The sequence below is a fragment of the Pangasianodon hypophthalmus genome, chromosome 12 (genome assembly GCF_027358585.1).
Source record: "Pangasianodon hypophthalmus isolate fPanHyp1 chromosome 12, fPanHyp1.pri, whole genome shotgun sequence".
Lineage (NCBI taxonomy): Eukaryota > Metazoa > Chordata > Actinopteri > Siluriformes > Pangasiidae > Pangasianodon > Pangasianodon hypophthalmus.
This window is the reverse complement of record NC_069721.1, coordinates 3,925,434-3,948,363: the sequence shown is the minus strand read 5'-3', so window position 1 is coordinate 3,948,363 and position 22,930 is coordinate 3,925,434. Positions and strand designations below refer to the sequence as shown.

Below are 22,930 nucleotides of genomic sequence, written 5' to 3'. Positions count from 1 at the left end.
ATCTGGATGGTGTACAGATTGCCCAGGACTTGAGTAACACTGGATGAATGATCAGGCTAGATGTAGGGCAATTTAATAAATGAACCATGTATTCCATACAAGAAAGTGCTTATGATTAAGGTGGTAAAAGGATAAACCCTCTGCCTTTAATTGTTTATTACCATATATTCTTGAATATTCTTGACCACAATATCAAAACTATAGCATTTTCTGAACTATGACAGGTCCTGTACTGCTGTAGGAGTTAAGGAGACATGACTGGACTTGGTTGCAAGAAAACAAAGGCCATATAACTCTATTCCACCAACTCAAGATGCCCTCCTTCAACATGAAAAATGTGCTGCCCTCCAATCAGGCAGCTGTATGTAGGCCAGTGTATCCAGTGAATCCTAGTGACTCGGGGTGGACAAAGCATGGTGAGGGATGGAAGGTTTGCTAGATGACTCTCCAACCTTTTGCAAAGTGTTGCCACCAGCTGACGAAATGCTGATGTAAGATCGAATGCCATGGAAGATGCAAATGCTATCGGTTTGGTCTGAGCTACATTGCACTTTGAAGCTGTATGTGCAAGTCCTAAGGTTCAGAAAATACACAGTGATTCATCCAGATGCCTACTTATCATAAAAACTGAATCATCAAGTAAAATATTAGGCAACTGAGTCATAAAATGTTTTAAACTTTCCAAAAATGATACATAAATCCATCCTATAAACCCAGATGTTGAGGAAATAGAATCTCCATGTTTCAAAACATAGGAATTGACCCCTCAAATATTAATTTTGGACAGTTTGTTTTGATTATATAAGAATAATTGCATCCAGTAGCAATTATTTGGTGGCCATATTGGATTTTCATTTGGCTAACATTAATTTCTTAATAAGCAGCCTAAAGGTGAATCACATGTAAAAGTTCTTGCTTGTATCACCATCTGAACTATTTTGCACTTAGATGCCCCACTATTCTCTAGACAATGAAAACATATGAAATGGGTGGACTTTTATCAAAGTTTTGGAGGACTGATCCCCTGAGATGCATCCACTAAAAGAAACTGAAAAATACCTCTATCAAATATTGTTAATAAAATCTGTGTATTATAAAATATTTATTTTATTCATTTTTATGTGACACTTTGGTGACATTACTTTTTAATGCAAGATGGTTCATCTATGTTTGTCTGAACAAAGGCACAAAGAGACATGCATAAATAAACTTGGGCTAAAAGTCACCTCCTCTCTGTCCACAGCTGACGCTCGACCACGCCCCGTTTTTTAAAGGATCACTGCTGCAGTTACAGTTTTTTGGAATTTGAAAACTAAAAACACTGATTTCCTCAACATACACTGTAAACTCTCTCTCAGACACTGATGGTAACAAGCTCAACAAACTGGAAATGAAGAAAAGACACTTAAGGATTGTTCAATGAGTCAGAAGTTCATTATAACATCCAAAAATACCATCTCTGTATAAAGGGTAGTACAAGTCAGCCTGTAACACTTCTTCATTCCATATCTAGTACTGAATTAATACTGATTGCCTGGTTCCTCTCAAGGTTTCTTCCTCATATCGTCTCAGGGAGTTTTTCCTTGCCACCATCACCTCTGGCTTGCTCATTAGGGATAAATTCACATATTTACAATCTTGCTCTCTCTCTCTCTCTAAATATATATATATATATATATATATATATATATATATATATATATATATATATACATATATATATATATACCATTTATTTGTGTAAAGCTGCTTTGTGACAATGTCCATTGTTAAAAGCGCTATACAAATAAAATTGAATTGAATTGAATTGGTACACTAGCATGTGGGTCAACAAAAAAATTAAAGCAACATTTTTGCTTTAAGGTTTTTGAGTTATGCCAACTGCTGGTAGAGTCGTCACTGAAAAAAATGTTGTACATATTAAACTCTGGATAAACTAAGACAGCCTGAACTTCTGAATATATTTGTACAGCTCTGTAAGGATACAATATACATATAAAATACAATATTAATTCAAGTCTTAAGTGCAACACACCCGGGTTTTTCCACACACATTTTATTCAAGCTTATTCTGGTGATATAGGGATAAGTCTGGCCTTTTAAGGATTTCTCCCTCACTCTCTTTGCAGTCCTTTTCATGTTCCAGCTGTTGGTCTTTACTCATTACTGTGTAGGTATATTAGGCCTAAGCAACCTTATGGGATCTCAGTGTGTGTGGAGTGTGTTGCTCTGTTTGGAGTCTGGCTCTGTATGTACATGCCACTGAAGCTGGGAATTGCTTCACTCCTTGTGAGCTTGTCATAATCATGGTTTTACTGGGTTCCGAAGTAGGTTTCGCTTGGTGTTACTACTTGAATGGAGAATGAAGAATGGAAGGCCGTGATTCTCTGGTTGGCTGGAGACTGCTTCAATTCCAGAGTGGCTATTTGTAATCTTGTGACAGTGATGTTGCTATTTTGCCTTGATTTTACTTCTTGCACAAGTTACTCATCTTTTCATTGTTATTAGGCTGCTGTATAAGCTTGGAGTATTTTTTTAAGAGAACTTTTTAGTTATTAGTTGGCTTTATTTACTAATTGGTTTCTTTTTTGTGTGTTTTTCTTGTTGTGTGGATCTTGTATTGTTTATTTCTTGAAATGTTTTATTTCTTGAAGTGTCTTGAAACTCAGAGATTTATGTGATTTTCTAATATTTTTTTTGGTTGTATTGCTGATCTTTTTTTTTGTTGTTTTTCTCTTGATCTATTTTGTTTCTATTTTTGCTTAGGTAGCTGGGCTAGTAGTGTAAAAAGGCCATACCTTTTTGTAGGAATCGTCAGTGATTGACCACGGTGGAACAGGTAATCGTACAGGTAATTGTGTGTACTGACTGGCATTGTATGTGGATTGTTTTAGTGAGGTTTTTTTCTAATGTTTTTTTTCTCTTTATTTGGAGTGGGGTCTGATTGGAGAGAATAGTCCCTTGGTTGTGGCTGCCTTTATTGCACACTCTTCTCACTGGTTTACTGTGTGTGTTTGTACGTTTTGTGTGGTATGCCTGTAATGTGTGAATGTGTGGGGTGTTAGTCTAGAGCACGCCCTAGAAATTTGTCTCTCCCCAGTAAGGCTCCACTGTGTTTTTAGTAGTCTTTAGCTTTTGAAAAATGTTAAAGATTGTGAATGAATTTGCTTTTTTATAAATTTGTTAATTTTGTTATTGTTAAAGTTATGATTAGAATTGGAGATCTTCTCTTTGTTCATTATTGCACCAACGAAACTGAGTGACATTTGGTCTGGGTAAACTTTTTTTCCCTGGGTATAGTTCCTAGGGTGGCATAGTCAAGGGGGTGGTTTTCAAACCATTCATTCCTCTCAATCCCTCAGTACATTACATTACCATGAACTGATTAAAAAAAGGCTATTAAGTATTTAGGTCAGAGGTCACAATAAAGCCCTTGGAGTAAAACAGCAGTGTGACATTAAACAATAAAAACCATTTTGCTTCAGAACATGCTGCAAGATTCTGATTTAAGATTCAGGATCAAATTAATCACGTATTAAGTGTCATACCAATATATATTCAGTTTGGAGGAAACATGTCTGATTATGATGATTATATGTAAGGCTATGTGAATGCATAATACAAAATGACACAAAGCTACATGATACACTGAACATTGCCATGACACTTAACTGAAAGACTTCTCATGCTCTGAATAGTATATTTGACAAATTATATGCCAACAAAAGAGTAATATTTATTGAACAATGGAAATCTATCATGATATTTGAGATTGTTAGCATTAATTAAGTTAGGGATTATCTTGTTCTCCTATTGCTACAGCAACATTGCAGGGTAGACTTGCCAGAATCTGATGTTTTATTAGCTCACCAACAGAATTCTTAGTCAATGCAAATCATTTTAAGCATATATTTACCTCTTTTCACTCAATCTTAGACGTAGAGCACCTGCTGGTCTGTTGGTCTGTGGCAGATTTATGAAAAGCTAGCTAATTAGCATGTGTCTACACTAACCTTCAACACAGCTGCAAAATGGACAGAGTAATCACATAATTGGAAGCAAAAATACCCACAATGTCTAAGTTGTAAAAAAAAAATACACTGATCAGCCATAACATTAAAACCACCTGCCTAATATTGTGTAGGTCCCCCTTGTGCTGCCAGAACAGCTCTGACCTGTTGAGGCATGGACTTCACACGGTGTGCTGAAGGTGTGCTGTGGTATCCGGCACCAAGACGTTAGCACAAAATCCTTTAAGTCCTGTAAGCTGCAAGGTGGGGCCTCCATGGATGGTCCAGCACATCCCACACATGCCCAAGACAACACCTGGAACTCTTTGTCTTGTTCTTCAAATTGAACAGAAAACTATTGCATTTCTGCAATTTGTCCTCAGTTAAGTAAAGAAGGCAGGGAAATTCAGAAGAAAGTGTAGAGAAATTAAGTTGTCAAACAAATTTAATTAAGTTGCCAGAAATTACATTTTGTTCTTTATTGTTTAATCAAATATTTTAAGCTCAGTTACTCATATGTTGAAACAACACTCATAATTTATGTGTCATTTCGTGTGTCATTTATTTATTATTTATTTCATCTATTTAATTTATTGAGCCATATTTTAGGTATCTTACAGTAAATGATGAATGGTACTCTTGCAGGCTTTCTTTTCTTTTTCTTTTCTTTTTCTTTCTTGGTATTGTGCTGGTTTTTGGTGTGATATTTTAATTTTTTTTATTCTTACTTTTTTGGACATTATGTTTTCCTCTGAGTGTCTACTATACTAGTGAGCTAAAGCTGTAATCCCCTCAAAGACTGACACTGATACATTGGCCTTTATAAAATGGCAATGCACTAAGCCAAAAGAACTCTGGATCTCAGACTAATGAAACCAAACACGTCCAGTGTAGGTTTATTAGAGAGGAATGAATACCTGTATTAAGACCCAAGCCATATGGGATTTATTAACATTGCAACCCAGTCATGGAGCAAGCATTTCTAAGTTTACTGTTGCACATGGGGAGCTTTTAAATGTTAGATTTCTGCTTGCACCAGCTTATTCCCTCAAACCTCACACCCTTCCTGCCATGCACGTGCAGAATGAACTTACTACACTGGAGATGACTGAATATTCATTCAGTAAACCTCAACCAGCTAGGTTGCTACCTTTTAAAGTGCCACAGAGAGTTTATTAATTTTAAAATCACAACAATCACTGAATTCAACTTCATAAACAAAGCCTCAGTAGAAGCATATTGCTATATTCACTGCACATCTGGCACATCAGGTAGCCTTATTATCAAGGTTAGGAATCACTCTCAGCAGAACTGAGAAGAGATCTACCTCCTATAGTATTTACTATAATTATCCTTATAAATATCCTACCTATAAATATCTTTACCTGATCCAACTAAAGCACAGTATATTTCAGAAGCTCTTCACAAGCTAGTAGAGGTGTGAAGTACAATTACTTTGTTACCATACTGAAGTCTGTGTTCCTAACAAATCTAGTCTTTAACAGCAAAATTGAGACCTAAAATCTAGCCTGGTGATCTATCTGCTGCTACCTACACTTTGTAGTTATCATGACAGTTAGTACTGAGTTCACTATTAGCATTCAGCTAGTCTGCATCATCACAGTTACTATCATGCTAACTAACATTAGAGAGATTAGCCTTAGCTAATGTTTGCCCAAGTTGTTTGCACTAATTTACAAACAATAACTAGAATCAGTGTGTGATTTGTGTTTTTCTTTGATAACTCTTTCTGGGACTTCAGCAAATGTAAGTATTTGTACTTTTCTGCTTTAACTTAACAGAAGAATTTTAAGCTGTACTTCATTTATTTAGATGAGTAACTGAACTTTAACTTCAGTATAGAATTTGTGTATGTTGCCACCTCTGTCAGCTCGATCAACTAGATGAGGTAGTTTTGTGGTTCAGGTACTATTCTAGATCATTTGCGCTTGTGTTGTTAAGTTATTACATGGTAGTTTCAGTAACAGGTTTATAAATGAAGAGCTGCTAATACTCTGTCTGGCCTATGTCTGTGGTAGGTAGGTCGCTATACCCCTAAGGACATGAGGGAGATTGTAAAAGGTGCAGTTTTCCTTCGTTTATTTCCGCTACAGCATCATTCACGTCATGGTGGGATTACCATAATTACAGAAGTCTCAGACTTGTAATAACTGTTTACATCAAATTTAGAGTAATTGGTGTGGGAATTTAAAGTCTCTCTGATTCTCTGATGTCTCTGAATGAGGGAAAAACCCAGAACAGGAGCAACTGTCAAATTGTCCAGTGATTTCAGTAAGCCTCAATTTGTTCAGTTTTAAATGAAGCACATAATTACAAGTTTTAAGTACAATATATAAGTATGCGGACTGTGACACAATTTTCACATAATGCAAATTCAAAACTTGGTATCAACTCCAGACCATTTATCTCATCATATATATTATCTTAATTTCACATCTGCTATTAAACTGCTTATCAGTCAATTGTCCAATTACCTTTAAGCCTGTGAAAATGGAAGGACTGTAATTCCTAAACGATTAATGCAATATTTTTGTTAAACTCCTTGAATTAAAGCTGAAAATCTACACTTCAATTACATTTTCATTGCTTCATTTCAAATCCATTGTGGTGGTGTACAGAGGCAAAATTACGAAAATTGTGGCACTATATTGCAAAAACAATTGACCCTATTTTTGATTTACGATTAACTTTTTTCCTCTAACTTACATTACTGAGTCAACCAAAAGCAGTTAGTGAGAGTCAGTGTAATAAACTGTGATTCGAACAAAAGTGTACAATTCATTTGCAGTCTAACAGTGTACTTTTGGTGGCTTTCTGTATAATATTACTGAGATTACAATGAACAGTTCATTACTGTTAATCTTTACATCACAGCACTCTATTACTACAAAACAAAAGTGTCATTGCACAGTTTTTGTGCTCTAAATACATATATAAATAGCATCTTATTACAGTAGAGTACTGTGGGAAGTGTTGCACATTTTCTTACCAGATCTTTATACACAAGAGAGCTGCAATAATTCTGGTAAAATACTCCAATCAAATGCAATATTCATCCATTCATGTTCTGTAAGTGCTTTATCCTGGCCTGGGTGGTGGTGGATCTGGAGCCTATACTGGGAATACTGGTCAAGTGGCAGGAATATGATTAATTGATATATTGGAGTGCCAACTGTGCAGCAAGCCTCCACGCACAACATCAGTGCCTGACCTAATGCTTGAATGGCCACAAATCACAACAGTCACATTCCAAAATCTAGTTGAAAGCCTTCCCAGAAGAGTGGAGGCTGTTACAGCAGCAAAGAGGGGACCAACTCCATATTAATCCCCATGCAAAGAGGGGATTTAAAAAAATCGCTGAAATTCTGATCTATCTTCTCATATTCATAATCACATCTAATTGATTTCAAACCCAAATGTCTTCAGTGTATAGAATAAACATTGCCATTCCAATACTTTCAGAGGGGACTATATGTAGGCACAGAATCAGAATCAGGACCTAATACAAGCCAACACAATGTAAAGAAAATATATGCACAAAAAAGGTGAAAGCAAGAGGGAAGATTTAAGTGTAACAAAGTCATGTCTAAAAAGTCAAAATGAAAACATTAAGGTCACTGTTTAAGTGGGTGGTAATTTATTATATTTAAAATATCTGAGGAGCGGAGGGGAGCAACTGCGAAGCCAGACAGGGGAGCAACGTCCTCCATGGAGCCAGACAGAGGAACGCCGTTCTCTGCAAGGCCAGAGGGGGAGCAACGTCCTCGACGAAGCAAGAGGGGGGAACAACATCCTCCGTGAAGGAAGAGGGGGGAGCAATGAACCCCGCAAAGCAGGGGGAAGGAGCAGTGTTCTTAGCGGAGCTAGGCGGTGGCATGACATCCTCAGTGGCACAATGAGGCAGACTGATGTCCTCGGTGGAACAAGGAGGCAGAGCAACGTCCTCAGCGGAGTAGGAAGGTGGAGTGATGTCCAAAGCGGGAACGGGTGGTGTAGTGATGACCAAGTAGTGATTTCCCTCCTCAAAAAAAAATCCTAAGGGGGCTCAGGGCCTTGAGCCAGTCCAGTGTGGCAGTGACCCAATCTCCCTTCCCCAGTCTCCCTCCCCATGTTGCTCCAACATCAGGCAGTTCTTCTCCAGGAGTTCCTGCTGGACGGTGAAAAAATATGCTGCATCCTTTGTTAGGTCAAGCTTTCTGTAATGGAGGCAGATGCAAGTGCATATAATTTATTAAACAAAGTGCAACAAAACAAATGGATTAGCATAAGAACCATAAACATGAACTACAGACACATTGCAAGAATCATACAAGCTAAAAGCAAAGGCATAGCACACATGAAACAATGACAACAGCAAAAGCTTGACAAAGGGTGCTATGCAAGACAGGACTATTATACAAGTGCTCATTATCCCACAATGTGATTCAGGTGTGCTTGATCTTTCATGGTTTGTGATGTGGTCATGTGCTGTGCAGTGGCTGACGGGTATTGTAGTTCTGCGCTACCCTGACACATAGCCTTCCTACGACCCAAAGAATAATTTTTTCTTGCTAAAATATTCGATCATTTTCATTTTTATTATGATAGTAAAAATAAGTGTGTTTTTGCTAGTCACAAATGTCTTTGTTCAGGTAATTCCATTCTAGTGTTCGAGAGATGGATGCTCTATTTTGACAGCAGCTCTAGAAGCTTTTGTTGGATATTTTTTAAAAACATCTTTCACAATTGAATACTAAAAGGGACTACCACAATTATTAAACTATTGCAAACATTTGTATTTCACTGTGTTGTCAGTTAATTATTGGCTTTTTAAAAAACGATGTGTGGTTGAACATGGGCTGCACTGGCACACACTTTCATTTTATTCTAAAAAGAGCTAGTGCATTTTTGGATGTGAGCATGCAGTGTGTGTAGGCTACATCCTGTGTGCTACTTTACAGGTTTTTTCTTCTTGAACAAATGCAGGCACAAGCACAAAGGGTACAAGTGCTGTGCATCATTATTGATTTAAAGTGTTTGTGCAGTGGGGTGGAGGGTGTTACTTGGATCCCAGGGTGATGTATGTAGAGAGGGGCAGCACAGTGTTCATGAGTCTGACAGCCTGGGGTAGAAGCTGTTACCCAGTCTAGCAGTCCTTGAGTGGATGCTGCCGAGCCTTATGTTAGATTGCAGAGGGGCACATAGATTGTGGGTGGGGGCGAGGTATCGTCCACAATGCTGGAGGCCATGTGGATGCTGCGTGAATGGAAAATACCCTGAACAGTGTGTAGAGGCATGGCGATGATGCATTCAGCTGTCTGTACTATCCTCTGTAGTGTCTTGTAATCAGAGATGTTGCAATTCCCAAACCAGACAATGATACAGATGGTCAGGATACTCTCTATGGTGCCCCTGTAGAACATGGTGAAGATTGGTGGAGGGATATTCACCTTCTTCAGGCACTGGATGAAGTGTAGATGCTGCTGGGCTGTCTTGGCCAGGGAGCTCATGTTGGTTGTCCAGGTGAGGTCTTTCGTGATGTGAATACCAAGGAACTTGGTGATCATCACTTTCTCCACTGTGGAGCCATTTATGCTCAGAGTGGAGACACAGGGCCTCCTGAAGTCAACAATCATCTCTTTTGTTCTATGAACAGCATTCTGATGTATATATTTTCTTGTCAAGGTGGGTTAGTGCTAGGTGAAGAGTATGAGAGATTGAGTCCTCTGTGGAACATGGGGTTGGTACATGAACTGCATCGGGTCCAATGTGGTGGGGAGTCTGGCTCTTGTGTGACTCATGACCAGCCACTCAAAGCACTTCTACAGGGCAGTATTCATCGAGGCTTGACATTGCTAACTTCTTCAGCACTGGCATGATGGTGGCAGCATTAAAACAATGTGGGATAAATGCTTGGCTCAAAGAGATGTTAAAGATATCCATCAGGGCATCAGATGATTCGCACAGTCTTTGAGCACTCGTCCAGTTACTCTGGAGAACGTCCTCCTCACATGAGCTGAGGACAAGCTGAGGAAAAGCAGAACACCTGGTCGTCTAACAGAGTGGTGGATTTCCTTGCTGGCATAGCATTTAGTGCTTAGTACCCTGCAGATCACAAATATTTGTTAAGTTCCTATACTTTGTATTTTTAATGGATGAATAATACAGAGATCATTCCTCTCTGGGCTAGTAATAAACATGCTGATTTTTGGAGTGCATTTTGGAGTGAAAATAAAGACTCCCAACCTTTTTCAATCAAGAAATAAAGATAGATATAGTTTAAAGGGTATTTGACACAATTTCAGGTCATTTTTGTGCTTGTACTTCATTTTATTATTAAAATAGCCAATCTTCATTAATGCTGGAATTTCTATGAAAAATAGAGATACCATTGTTGTGAGTTTTTTGCTTATTTGTTTTGCAATACTCACTGACAATGAGTCCAATTAGTTTTGCCATTACTAAATTTTCTAGCACATTGCTATCAGTTACTTATGGAAATAATGAGTCTTACTCAGAAAAACAAACTGTCTGCCTGTATGTTATTGTAAAATTGCATGACAATTGTTACAGTGTTGTCAATTACCTATAATAACATGATGGCACTCATTAATAATGGGGACATAAAAATTTAACATTGACTATATTAACAGCCTTTCCCAGTGATGTTTCTTGTTTGATGTTAAGACAGTATTAGCATAACAGGGTTGTGTGATTACTAGTGATTATTCGTAGCCATCAATTACTGATCTCATGTAAATCAAATATATTTAAACAGTGGCTTGATCTTAAAATGACTGGTTACAGCAGGAGCAATGAAGGCCTTTCCAGAAGAAGAGTCCAAGTTTCTGAGTCTACTATTAGTAAATATTTGAAGAAGTATATTTAATTGCACTGTTAAATATTGTCACATTATGTGGAGACAGGCCACTCATTGAATATTAGTCTTCAAATTAAGTTTGAGTAATGCAATAAAAGACAATAGGTATAGCAAACAGTCTTGCATTATTTCACACAGCTATGAAACTCAGCTAGTTATAATTCCTTACATAAAATCTTCAATAAATATGTTGTTTGTTCATGAGGAATGCCAGTCCTGTATGTGTTATTAATCATACCTACCTACCACCACAAAAATCACAACTGGCATTATTACAGACATTATCCCATGTCCCATTGAAATTGCTGTGCATTTTTATACGCCCGATGCTATTGAAAATCCTCTGAATAGCGGTTCTTATCACAGATTTATATGGAGACCCCATTTGGTTGTCCACTGATACAAGGTGTGCAGTCCGCAAAATGACCAAAACACATGCTCTAAGGTCACAGAAATACCAGTATTTGTTGCTTTGCATGAAACACTATTAGTGTCATTACAGACACAAGGCTCCATGTCACAATCATGAGACTTCAGCCCTCTATAGTGGATAAATGTATTCAGTGATATAAGTGGCATGGCAGCTTTCATTTCTTATCACCCCAATCAGGGACTGGTAATAGTATATTATGGACAATTTTTGCCCCCCTGTCAACTGAAACAACAATAACCATGACATAGTTCCCAAGAATTTGATTCTCAGCATCTTTGTCAGTTCATAATTGGAAAAGTTTAATCTTACCCTCAGTTCAGTTTCCATTTAAAGTGTGGGTATGTGGTAAAGACTTCCAGTATTCAGAAATTTATATTCAGTTTAAGATCCAATAGTTCATTGTGTACACCAAAGGCAATCACTAAACCAGATAAATTCTCACTGGTTTTCTTTTTATTTATTATGTGTCACTTCACAGTTCCATCAGTTTTACTAATTTCCCTTTAAACTGTATTAAAAGGAATCAAATGTTTACAGTCTATCTTACAGAAAATGGAGCAGAGTACATCCAAGTGTCTTCTGCATAACAGTGGATCTAAGAGACATTGCCCAAAATCATTTATTTTCCTGTTATATTATTGCTTTGGTTTTTCTGTTTTTTGTTGTGTGTTTTTGCATGCCAGTCTATTTTCCAGGTATTCCAGCAATGCGTGTCTGAGGGGGAACAGCTCTAAGGTAATCATTCACCATTCACCTTCTTTCATCTCCTGCCGTTCCTCCTGCCATAGTTTTCCACATCGCCTCCCAGTGATAAATGATCTCCAGACCACCAGACAAAGATAATCAAGGTTCACAGAGATGGGGTGGAAGACATAAAAAGGAATAAATGAAGAAACAAGAAACAGAGGGTGAACGTCCGGAGTGTCACCCTCTCTGGTCCTGGACTACGTCTGGAAGGTGGGTGGCCCTGCGGGGAAGCTGGGGGTCGTTCCTCACTGATTGACCCCCCACTGAACTGTGAGGAAAGAGGAGGAATAGAGAAAGAGGGGTGGAGGGAGGAAGGAAAAGGAGAGACAGAAAGGCAAGGGAGGGAGGGAATTTGAAAAAAGGGGCTAGAGACCACTTTTCAGAAGAAAATGTTTAGTTATGACAACAAAAGTAGTGTAACAGATGGCACCCTGGAAACTACATGACAGCAGATTGGAGTGAGCCAGCATAGCTTGTCAGATAAACAATCCAGATGGAATAAAGCTGTCACTACCTCACTTTTCTAAGACTTTTTCACATACACACATGCGCACACACACACAAACTGAGATACATGAGCACCCCGTGAACGCCGCTGGAAAGCTATATAAGAACTCGTCAGGAGGGTCAAACACCCATTACTTTTCTCTGAAGGACTGTGTTGCACTTTCTTTTTTTGAGCTACTTTCAGCGAAGAAAAAAGATTTTTACTTTAAAGATATACTCTAAAGGATATTTGGCATTGCCTTGGGTCACTTAGCACTTTGTTCTGATTCTTTTTTTAATTGGAATTTAAAATAAGTGACCTTCATTAATTCTGGAATTTCCATGAAGAATGGCAACACCAGAGATTTTACAAATGTTTTTGGGCAATGACTCAGCTGTGGATTTAAACAGCAAGACAATTCACAGTTTTGAAGGACCACAGAGCGTTGATGGCTTCAGTGTGACCATGGCTGTCCTCCACCTAGCCGTATGCATCACGGGATTGGGAGGAAACTCTTTGGTCATCATTGCCATCCTCAAGCTGGATAAAATGGCATCTGCCACAACTGTGTACATCTTCAACCTGGCTTTGGCAGACGGACTGTTTATGGTGGGGATCCCATTTGTGGCTTTCCAGAATTTCCAGAACCAATGGATCTTTGGTGACTTGGCCTGCAAGCTAGTCATGGTGCTGGATGGAATCAACCAGTTCACCAGTGTGTTCTGCCTCACGGTGATGAGCGTGGACCGCTACATGGCACTAGTGGACCCCCTTCGCTTTGCACGCTGGAGAACTCCAAAGCGGGCGAAAATAATCTCTGCATTTCTGTGGCTCTTCTCCTTGATTCCTGTCTTGCCCATGGCTCTCCACTTCACTGTGCAGTATGGCCTGTGTATGGCTGACATGTTTGTGGACAAATGGTGGATGACTTTCCTCACGTACACTTTTGTGCTGGGCTTCGTCCTCCCCTTCCTGGTGATGATCATCTTCTACACAACTCTGGTGGTGACTCTGAGGAGCTCCAGACAATATCAAAGGAGTTCTACCTCCTCAGAGGAGAGCCAGAGGTTGGAGAAGCAGGTTACCAAGATGGTGGTAGCTGTGGTTGTGGTCTTCGGGATATGCTGGCTGCCTTTTTACGTCTTCAACTTCTGCTCTCTGTATGGTACAAATGTGACACTTGCCTTTGCACGTGGCTTTGAGATTGCAGTGCTCTTGTCCTATTCATGGAGCTGTGCTAACCCGATCCTGTATGCTTGCCTATCAGAGACCTTCAGCAGGTACTTCCGCATGTTACTCTGCTGCTGTATAAACTCTCCCAGAATGCACTGCAACAGAGACACAGAGGCCTATGACCTGCGTTACACAAATGAGCAGGATGTAAGTGTGCTAACTTAATTTCAAAATATTTATTTCAGTGGTTTGAAGAAAATGTATACATTCAAAGAATTTTATCTTTTGCAACACTCAAGTGTTCCTTGCTTAAGTTTGATATCAGATAATCCTTATCTATTATGCTAATTTCCTACTATCCAGTTGTGGTTGCATTCAGATCACTTCAAAACTACAATATTGTGACAGACTGATATGGGGAACACAAAAACTAGCTGGTTTGTTGGCGAACACAATAACTTCCAGCTGGGACACAAATGACAGAGTTGACAGGATGATTGCTTTGTGCCTCTGTCTTGGGGTGTAATGTCATGTTGAGGATTATGTAATTCATTTGCCCTGTTAATGTGTCCTGACCCCATATACGAGTGCTTCTCAGCCCACTGTGGAAATTAGGATGATGTCACTGTTGCCATAGCACTCAGCTGGGAATGAACACTACAAGTTGGTATGCTTGTTATGACATTTGACATGAATGAAGAATGTGAGACATAAGGAATTCATTTAGAAGCTTTAATGGATTAGAAGTCCCAAGAAACACTGACATGGTTCATTTTGCTATGCTATGGTAGATTACTTCAAATTTTCTACACAGGGTATGACTTCATATTAGGGATTCTACACTAATTTTTCATTGTTTGGAGTGTTTGATTTACATTATTCTTTTCTCTGTTTTTTTGTAGTACATGCTCTGCCTTTCAGTGTATTTGTCTTTTGTGTGTTATTTTATAGCAAAATGTTTTTATACTATGGAAATAGCTTGTGTGTTATAGCTTTCATTACTAATGTAAACAATGTCTATCTGTGATATTTACATCATGTAGCCAGTAACAAAATACTGTTCAATTGCATCAGAGTAACCTCACATCACAATGTTGTATAGTAAACTTTATAAATGACTACGGAACTGCAAGTGTGTGTGTGTGTGTGTGTGTGTGTGTATGTGTGCGTTATTATTTTTTATCTAAAAATAATAAGAAGAATAATAAGAATAATCAGATTTTACCTATACTGAGAATTTATTTGTTATAGATTTAGGAAGTCAAATGTGATTTGGGATGCAGCCCTGAATTCTAATGGAATGCATATTTCTCGCCTCTCATAGCCTTTACAGATTTCAAATTAATCTCTGCTATAGAGCATGACACAGCACAACTTATGGTTCAAAATTCATTAATTCATTCATCTTCAGTAACTGCTTTATTCTGCTCAGTGTTATGGTGGCTCCGAGGCCGATACACGGAACACTGGCCACAATTCACCCTGAATAGGATGCCAGTCCATCGCAATGATACTCATGATACTTAACACACAGAAACCCAACAGTGTCCTGACGATGAAATATTTCATTTGTTTATACTGATTGAAATTGTCTGATAAGTCAATTGGAATGGAACAAGTGGAATGGAACCCCAGTGTACTGCGAGAAAGGATAGTGGATGTTTCTTGACCTTTTATAGACTGGCTATTAAGCAAGAGGGTTCAGTGTAAATGCTGTAAAGTTCAGTAAAGTTCTGCCCCCTTATATGGCACTCCTGGCCAGTTAATGCAGAAGTCACTTCTTGTTTTAGAGAGTGACTTTTCCAACCACCTTGAGGTGCCGTTCCAGCATTTGAAAGCTTGTTTGGCAAAAAGCATGATTTGGAACTATATACACTCGAAGCCAAGCTTCTTTAACCCACTTTTAAATATAAAGTAGGGGGGTTTTCTATTTAAACACCTACAGACCCCAGCTAAACCTAATATATAATGCATATAAAGAAGCAAAACTATTTTTTAAAGCTGCTATACCTTTTGTTCTTGACTTCCAGGACAGTTTCTTCAGAATTATTATAGTATTCCTATTTGCTCATACTGATAGAAAAGCACCGCAATGAACTACAGTGATTTTGGAGATTAAGATCCTGAATTGCTCTCAGTGGCTGCTTCTCATTTTCGAAACTTCATTAATGAGCCCACCAAGTGCTAATGGCTCAGCATTGGATTGACATGGATTGATTGGATTGAGGGAGGGATTTCACATGCTATGTTGAACCGAATGACAGCTGGGTGGTCTCCGATCAGCTGTTTGTGTATTCTGGGGACCATCATACACATGTTCCATTGTCTAAATACAGGTTAGCTCATTAGGTAAAGGGGAGCTTTCAGAGGCTACCCATGCTTTTCTGCTCACCACTGTTGTGAAGAGTGCTTATTTGAGATATTATAGACTTCCTGTCAGCTCAAACTAGCCTGGTCATTCTCCTCTGATCTCTCTCATCTCATATCAACATCCATGACATGGTTAAAATCACAGAGATCACACTTTTTCCCCATTCTGGTGTTTGATGTGAACATTAACTGAAGCTCTTGACCAGTATGTGCATGATTTTATGCATTGGGATGCTGCCACATGATTAGCTGATTGGATAACTGAATAAATCAGCAGGTGAACAGGTGTTTCTAAGCGGACAGTGATTGTAAAATGTGGGGACATGTTAAATACACAACCAAAAACAAAAAATTTCATGGCATGTAAAATGCTGGAAATAATCATTCATGAATGTTGACTGGAAAAAGGCCAGTTAATGTACTGACAGCCTATATACAATGCCATTTATATAACACAAGAAGCTTGTGCCCAATTTAGTTAAAAGTTAATTAAGAACATATTAGAACGTATGAAAGTATTAGAGGAGTCGCACGTGACTTATTGCAAGACTGGAGGTGGAAACATTTTCTCTCATCTCATGAGAATCCCCATCTTGTCAATGGTAATGTCTTTCTCATGCGAGAATGGTGGGACAATTATCCTCGTTTCCAGCAACAAATAAACTCAGAATGAAATGAACAAAAGCACAACCAGCTCCACCTAATAAATGACATATGCAACCTCTTAGGGCTCCCAGGTCCAGGAAAACCAGGTTTTCTCCTAAAAAACATTTGCTTCAAGTCAGAAACTGTTCTCCTTAGGAAAAAAAAAAGAGTGTGACTTACAATGTTACATCATGTCTCTGCCCCAAAACACAAGTTACTAAATAGTTTGTTAAAATTGTAGGCTTTGCCACCTATGGTGTATCATTATCAGTACTTATAGTGAAGATCTATTTAGATACACTATTCAGTGTAGTAGCATGTAGTTTGGGATGTAACCAAGTGTTGGGAGCAGCAAAAAAATTGCAACATTGTAGTATTTATTTTGGATTTTGTTTTTATGACAAAAAAATGTCTATTTGGATAAGAAATGGTGAGGCATTGTATACTACAAAAATATAATTATACTATATTTAATTACTATACTAACTGCCATGGGCAGTGGTGGTTCAACGGTTTAAGGCTCCAAGGGTTACTAATCAGACGGGTGGGGTTTCAAGCCCCAGCACTGCCAAGCTGCCACTGTTGGGGCCCTTGAGCGAGGCCCTTAACCCTTCTGTTTCAGGGTTGCATAGCATGGCTGACCCTGCTCTCTGACTCCAAAATTTCACTGTGTTATTGTGAATATGTTACAAATAAAAGGCTTCTTCTTCAGGAGCAAATCACCTGTAATAGTGTAATAATCACCTTTGATTTAGTAAAGGACACTTCACTTTATAACATTATAACACTGATAATATAACACACTTATCAAAGATCATCTTTGTAAAACTGGAGCAATGATTAATGTCCCCATGATACGATTTGATTTTATCTCATTGGTCATTTTTGAGCTTTTGTTTGAGCTTTTGAAGCATGTAACATCCCTATTGTTTACATAACATTAGCTTGCTAATTGTTTTAGCATACTGAAAATTAGAAGTCACCTAATAGAAATATCCTAATATGATGAGATAAAATCAAATCGTATCATGGGGACATTAATCATTGCTCCAGTTTTACAAAGATGATCTTTGATAAGTGTGTTATATTATCAGTGTTATAATGTTATAAAGTGAAGTGTCCTTTACTAAATCAAACTTGCTTTGAATAAACAACTTGTTTGTATTTTGAAGTGACCAACACTTAATCAAATGATCTCATTACACAAATGGAATTAAAATACATAAAATGCATAAACTGACAGAGGCAATTGTTGGCTGGGTTTACTGTATCAACCATCACTTGCCTGGTACAGAAACATATACATAAAAACTAGCTTCATGGGCTGGCAAGTTTTGCAACAGAAAAGCATTTGCCCTGTCATCCAGAGAGTGCATGTTTGAATCCTGATGATGTCACAGCCTTCTGTGGCCAGGGTGTTGCAGAAGCATTTAGTTAGACTGCATTTAGTTAGGTGTGAATGGGTGCTCATGCACACACCTCATCTTCAACAACTGTGCATGTCCTAATGCCCCACATGGTATCAGGCTTTGCTGGATCGTGTTCTGGTCACAACCCAAGTCCACCTAGGCCTGATATGTACTCCGTTGGATACTAGTATGTGGAACATTCCAGCTCAATCAGGGGAGGCCTGTGGCACATCAGGGATCCAGATTCCCTGCAGTGCCACCAAACCTGCCCAGGGTTTGCCCTTGTCCTAGTGAACAGAGACGGAGCAGAGGGAGGCCCCTGGGGTTGGGAGAGAAAAAGAATAGCTGCCTGTCCCAGTGGACGCCGCCAGCCGATCCTCTGCTAGCTGGATGGCTTTGTCTAGGGAAGCCGGTCGGCAGCATTGGACCCACTCTGTTGTTCCAGCTTGAAGCTCTGCAATGAAATACTCCAGCAATTAAATACTCCAGCACCACCAGACTGAGGTTTCCTTTGGCATCCTGCTTCATCCTTTCGTCTTTAAGCTGCTGCATGAAGATGAACAGGCAGCTGACCCGACCTCCATGAGTTTCAGGGACCAGAAGCATTGTTAATGGGGTCATCCAATGTTCCTCTAGGTTTCTAGGTTTGTCTGCAGGCCATCCCCATGCCATGTGCTCAAAAAGCTCCATGAAGGCTTCCAGATTTGTCTATGGAGGATTTGGCTCCATGGACAGCGGTTGAAGTGGTGGCAGTTGGGGAAAACCCAACTCAAAACCATTGCCAGCCTTCACCAAATGCACCACCAAGCAAACCTTGATCTTCGCCATGAACACCAAATCAAAACCACTGTAAAGGAGATGCTGCAACCTACTGCTCCTCCAGTTGCAGCTAACACTCAACCTCTGCCACAATAATATTTGGATTGCTGGTAACACATGAGCTGCAACATGTTTTAAATGGTAACTTTCCACAAGAAACATATGTTTGCAGACATCTGCTAAAAGTTCAACTCCACTGAGTTTTCAATGCAGAATATCCTTTCAACAGATTTAGTCCTGTTTGACTTTAAAAATCATTACTCTTCTGCAACTGTATACTATAATCACACTCTCCAGTGTCACCCAAAAGAGGATGGATTCCCTTTTGAGTCTAGTTCTTCTCAACGTTTCTTCCTGGATTTCTGTAAAGCTGCTTTATCACAATGTCCATTGTTAAAAGTGCTGTAAAGTAAAATTGATTTGAATAAACGAATTAATGAATAATAATAATAATAATAATAATAATAATAATAATTATTATTATTATTATTATTATTATTATTATTAAATGATTTTAACAGTCTAAAGCATAAAGAATGCTGGTTTCAAACATGTCTTTCATCCGGCGTATTCCAGCTTTAGACCAACACTGCATGTTTATTTGTTTTACTACAGCTTACCTTCAATCAAGGTTATTTAAGCTCTATCAGGCATCACTTGCCCTTTAATTCTATAAATTCTGAGTGCCTGTCTCACCCTGGTTGACTGATTGATTCCAGTTAAAGGCGAAGGCTCATGTGAGTACTGTTTTTTTGTAGGAATTCAACAAGCGTCTGACTATCTCACCAACCAGAAGAGGATGGCTTCACTTTTGAGTCTGGATTTGAGATTTTCCTCATCGCTGTTGCCTCTACCTTACTCATTACTGATCTAGACATACATCCAGATTTCTTTTAAATACAATTTACATTCTTGTCATTGCAGGTGTGAATAATCTATTAAGAAGAAATTAAATTATTTTATGTAGAAACATTTTGGTCATCTGATTAGTCAGCCCAAACTACAATCCAGTTGGTGGAGATGAGCACAGGCATGAAGACAGCAGATTGCACTGTATTAATTATGCTTTGCATAATATGCATAGCAATGCATTTGCAGTTGTGATAGTGGGGCAGCTAAGTGCAAAATTGTTCAGATGGTGATATAAGCATGAAATTTTGCATGTTGATTCACCTTTAGGCTGCTTATTAAGAAATTAACGTTAGCCAAACAAAAATCCAATATGGCCACTATTTTTCAAGATGGCCACCAAATTATGGCACTGGATGCAATTATCCTTATATAATCAAAACAAACTGTCCAAAATTAATATTTGAGGGGTCAATTCCTATGTTCTGAAACATGGAGATTCTATTTCCTCAACATCTAGGTTTGTAGGATGGATTTATGTATAATTTTTGGAAAGTTTAAAACATTTTATGTCTCTGTTGCCTAATATTTTACTTGATGATTCAGTTTTTATGGTAAGCATCTGGATGAATCAGTGTGTATTTTTTAACCTTAGGACTTGCACATACAGCTTCAAAGTGCAATGTAGCTCAGACCAAACCGATAGCATTTGCATCTTCTATGGCATTCGATCATACATCCGCATTTCGTCAGCTGGTGGCAACACTTTGCAAAAGGTTGGAGAGTCATCCAGCAAACCTTCCATCCCTCACCATGCTTTATCCACCACGAGTCACAAGAATTCAGGTACTGTGGCCTACATACAGCTGCCTGACTGGAGGGCAGCACATTTTGCATGTTGAAGGAGGGCATCTTGAGTTGGTGGAATAGAGTTATATGGCCATTGTTTTCTTGTAAACAAGTCCAGTCACGTCTTGTTCACTCCTACAGCAGTACTGGACCTGTCATAGATCAGAAAATGCTATAGTTTTGATACTGTGGTCATGCGGTGTTTCATTTTCATTTTCCTGAGCTTGTTTACTGAAATGAGCCCTCTCTCTGTTGTACAAATCCACCAGACAAGCAGGATGATACTTTAATTCCAGGGCCAAACATCTCCTTCACTGAGCTTCACTAACAGTCTTCCATCACCCAGGTTTTGAGCACACTCATTCAGTCTATCATTCAGTTGCATTGTCATGGATTGTCTAAGCGAATAAACAGGTCCCTGTTTCTCTAAAAGAAAGCATGACCTAGTTCTCAGCACTTTTGTTTGTCATTCTCCACTTGTTTCAGTTCCAGCTTTGAATTGTTAAACGTGAGCTTACAGCCTTGATGATATTTTGCCTTGCACCTCCTCAAAGTTGCTTCAATACCGTCACCTTTGTCTAATTTGGACAGGATCAAACATGACTGGTAAAGCATTCATTGCTTTGAGCTGAGAGACATTTTTTGCAATCATACTGTAGCCATCCTGTTCTATATTACATGAAATTGGTGGACATTTAAGATCTTCCTTTTTGTTCAGTTGAAAAAGACAGCACTTGCTCCAATCTGTTTGCCCCTTGGACGAAGATTCTCCAATGTCAGCCATATTCAAGAATATATGGTAATAAACAAATAAAGGCCGGGGGTTTATCCTTTTACCACCTTAATTGTAAGCACATTCTTGTATGGAATACAACTAGGTTCATGCATTAAATTGCCCTACATCTAGCCTGATCGTTCATCCAGTGTCATTCAAGTCCTGTACGATCTGTACACCAGCCAGATGATGAAAACCCCATCATCCATGGCTTGGCTCTCCCACGCTGGCACATCCTGTCAATTCAGGTGCAGATATCTAACTGACATAGGGGCTAATTAGATCTCATTTGGGACACTTAACTGTATTACTTTACAGAAGCTGACACTGAACTCCATGCTGAGTTTCACAGCAGTGATATCACCAGTGTGCCCTGGTAGTGCATGACATTCACTCATATAATTACCATTACAGGCTGATTTTCAAGTGGCTAACATTATTTTTCAACTAACCCTTGATGAGTCCCTGTGCGAAATTTGGTGCTTGTATCACAAGTGAATGATTCCGCCAAAATTCACACGTAGCACATGAGCGCATGTTGTCTGCATATAATGCAATACTGAAAACACTATATGCCATATTCAGTTCAGCCTTCAAATACCAAACTCTAATAAAAATGTATATGTAAAAAATATGTCAAACTAACATTTAAGAAAATAATATCAGGTCTGTCATTTGATCACAATAGAACATGAAACAGAATAAAATTTTACATAGTGCTTTGTACAATATAGATGTGTCAAAGCAGCATGCCAGTGAGTAAGCCAAGGGTGACAGTGGCAAGGATAGTCTTCCTAGGATGAAGCCAAGAAGCAAGAAACATTGGGAGGAACCAAGAATAAGCAGCAGGAGCACATTTGAGGTTGGCAGTGAGAATTGGAGAGTATACTAGAGAGTATACTATAGTAATATACTACACTATATTAGAGAGAATCAGAGTCTGACTTTTCACAGACAGCAGTCAGGAAGATGGACCATGAGCTTATGGCAGTTGTGGTCCAATCATTCTTCAGTTGCATTTAGGCTCAGGTAGATTCTAGAGAATATTTAGGAAATTAGAGACTGGGAAGACCAGGTCCTCTTTACTTAAGACTTCATGAAATTGGTATGGATTTTATTTCATTTCATTTCATTTATTTCATAATTTTTAATAACAGCTTCATTATGGTGGATTTGGAGTCTATCCCAGGAACACTAGGTAAAAGGCAGCAGTGTCCCCGGATGACCATTAACTACTTGATCTGCTTTTGGAGTTTATTTACATCCTTCAGTTCAGGTTGATGAAGCTGCAGTTTATGAGCAGATGGAAAAGACAGAGCTCCACATTTTTGCATGCATGTTGCTTACCAGGGTGCTCTACTCCATCCTCAGTGTCTGTCTTTCCATTTCTTATGCTTCTGCTTAGTCTCTCTTCTTCCCGGGGTTGCTTCTTCAGATGCCTCTCTCTTTGCCAGCGATAATCAAAAATATACCTGAAAATAAAG

The 22,930-nt window shown here is 38.7% G+C and overlaps 1 protein-coding gene across 1 annotated transcript; it reads left to right on the top strand.

The window, feature by feature from the left end:
* The first annotated feature begins 12,404 nt into the window (after nt 1-12,404).
* LOC113527563 (somatostatin receptor type 5) lies at nt 12,405-14,877 on the top strand. The gene has a single exon (XM_026915506.3). The coding sequence runs from the start codon at nt 12,906-12,908 to the stop codon at nt 13,953-13,955; it is 1,050 nt and encodes a 349-aa protein (XP_026771307.1). The 5' UTR covers nt 12,405-12,905; the 3' UTR covers nt 13,956-14,877.
* The last annotated feature ends 8,053 nt before the right edge of the window (nt 14,878-22,930 follow it).

Excerpts from the sequence above, each read along its gene's own strand:
- LOC113527563 (XM_026915506.3), top strand. The coding sequence starts at position 12,906 with ATGGCAACACCAGAGATTTTACAAATGTTTTTGGGCAATGACTCAGCT.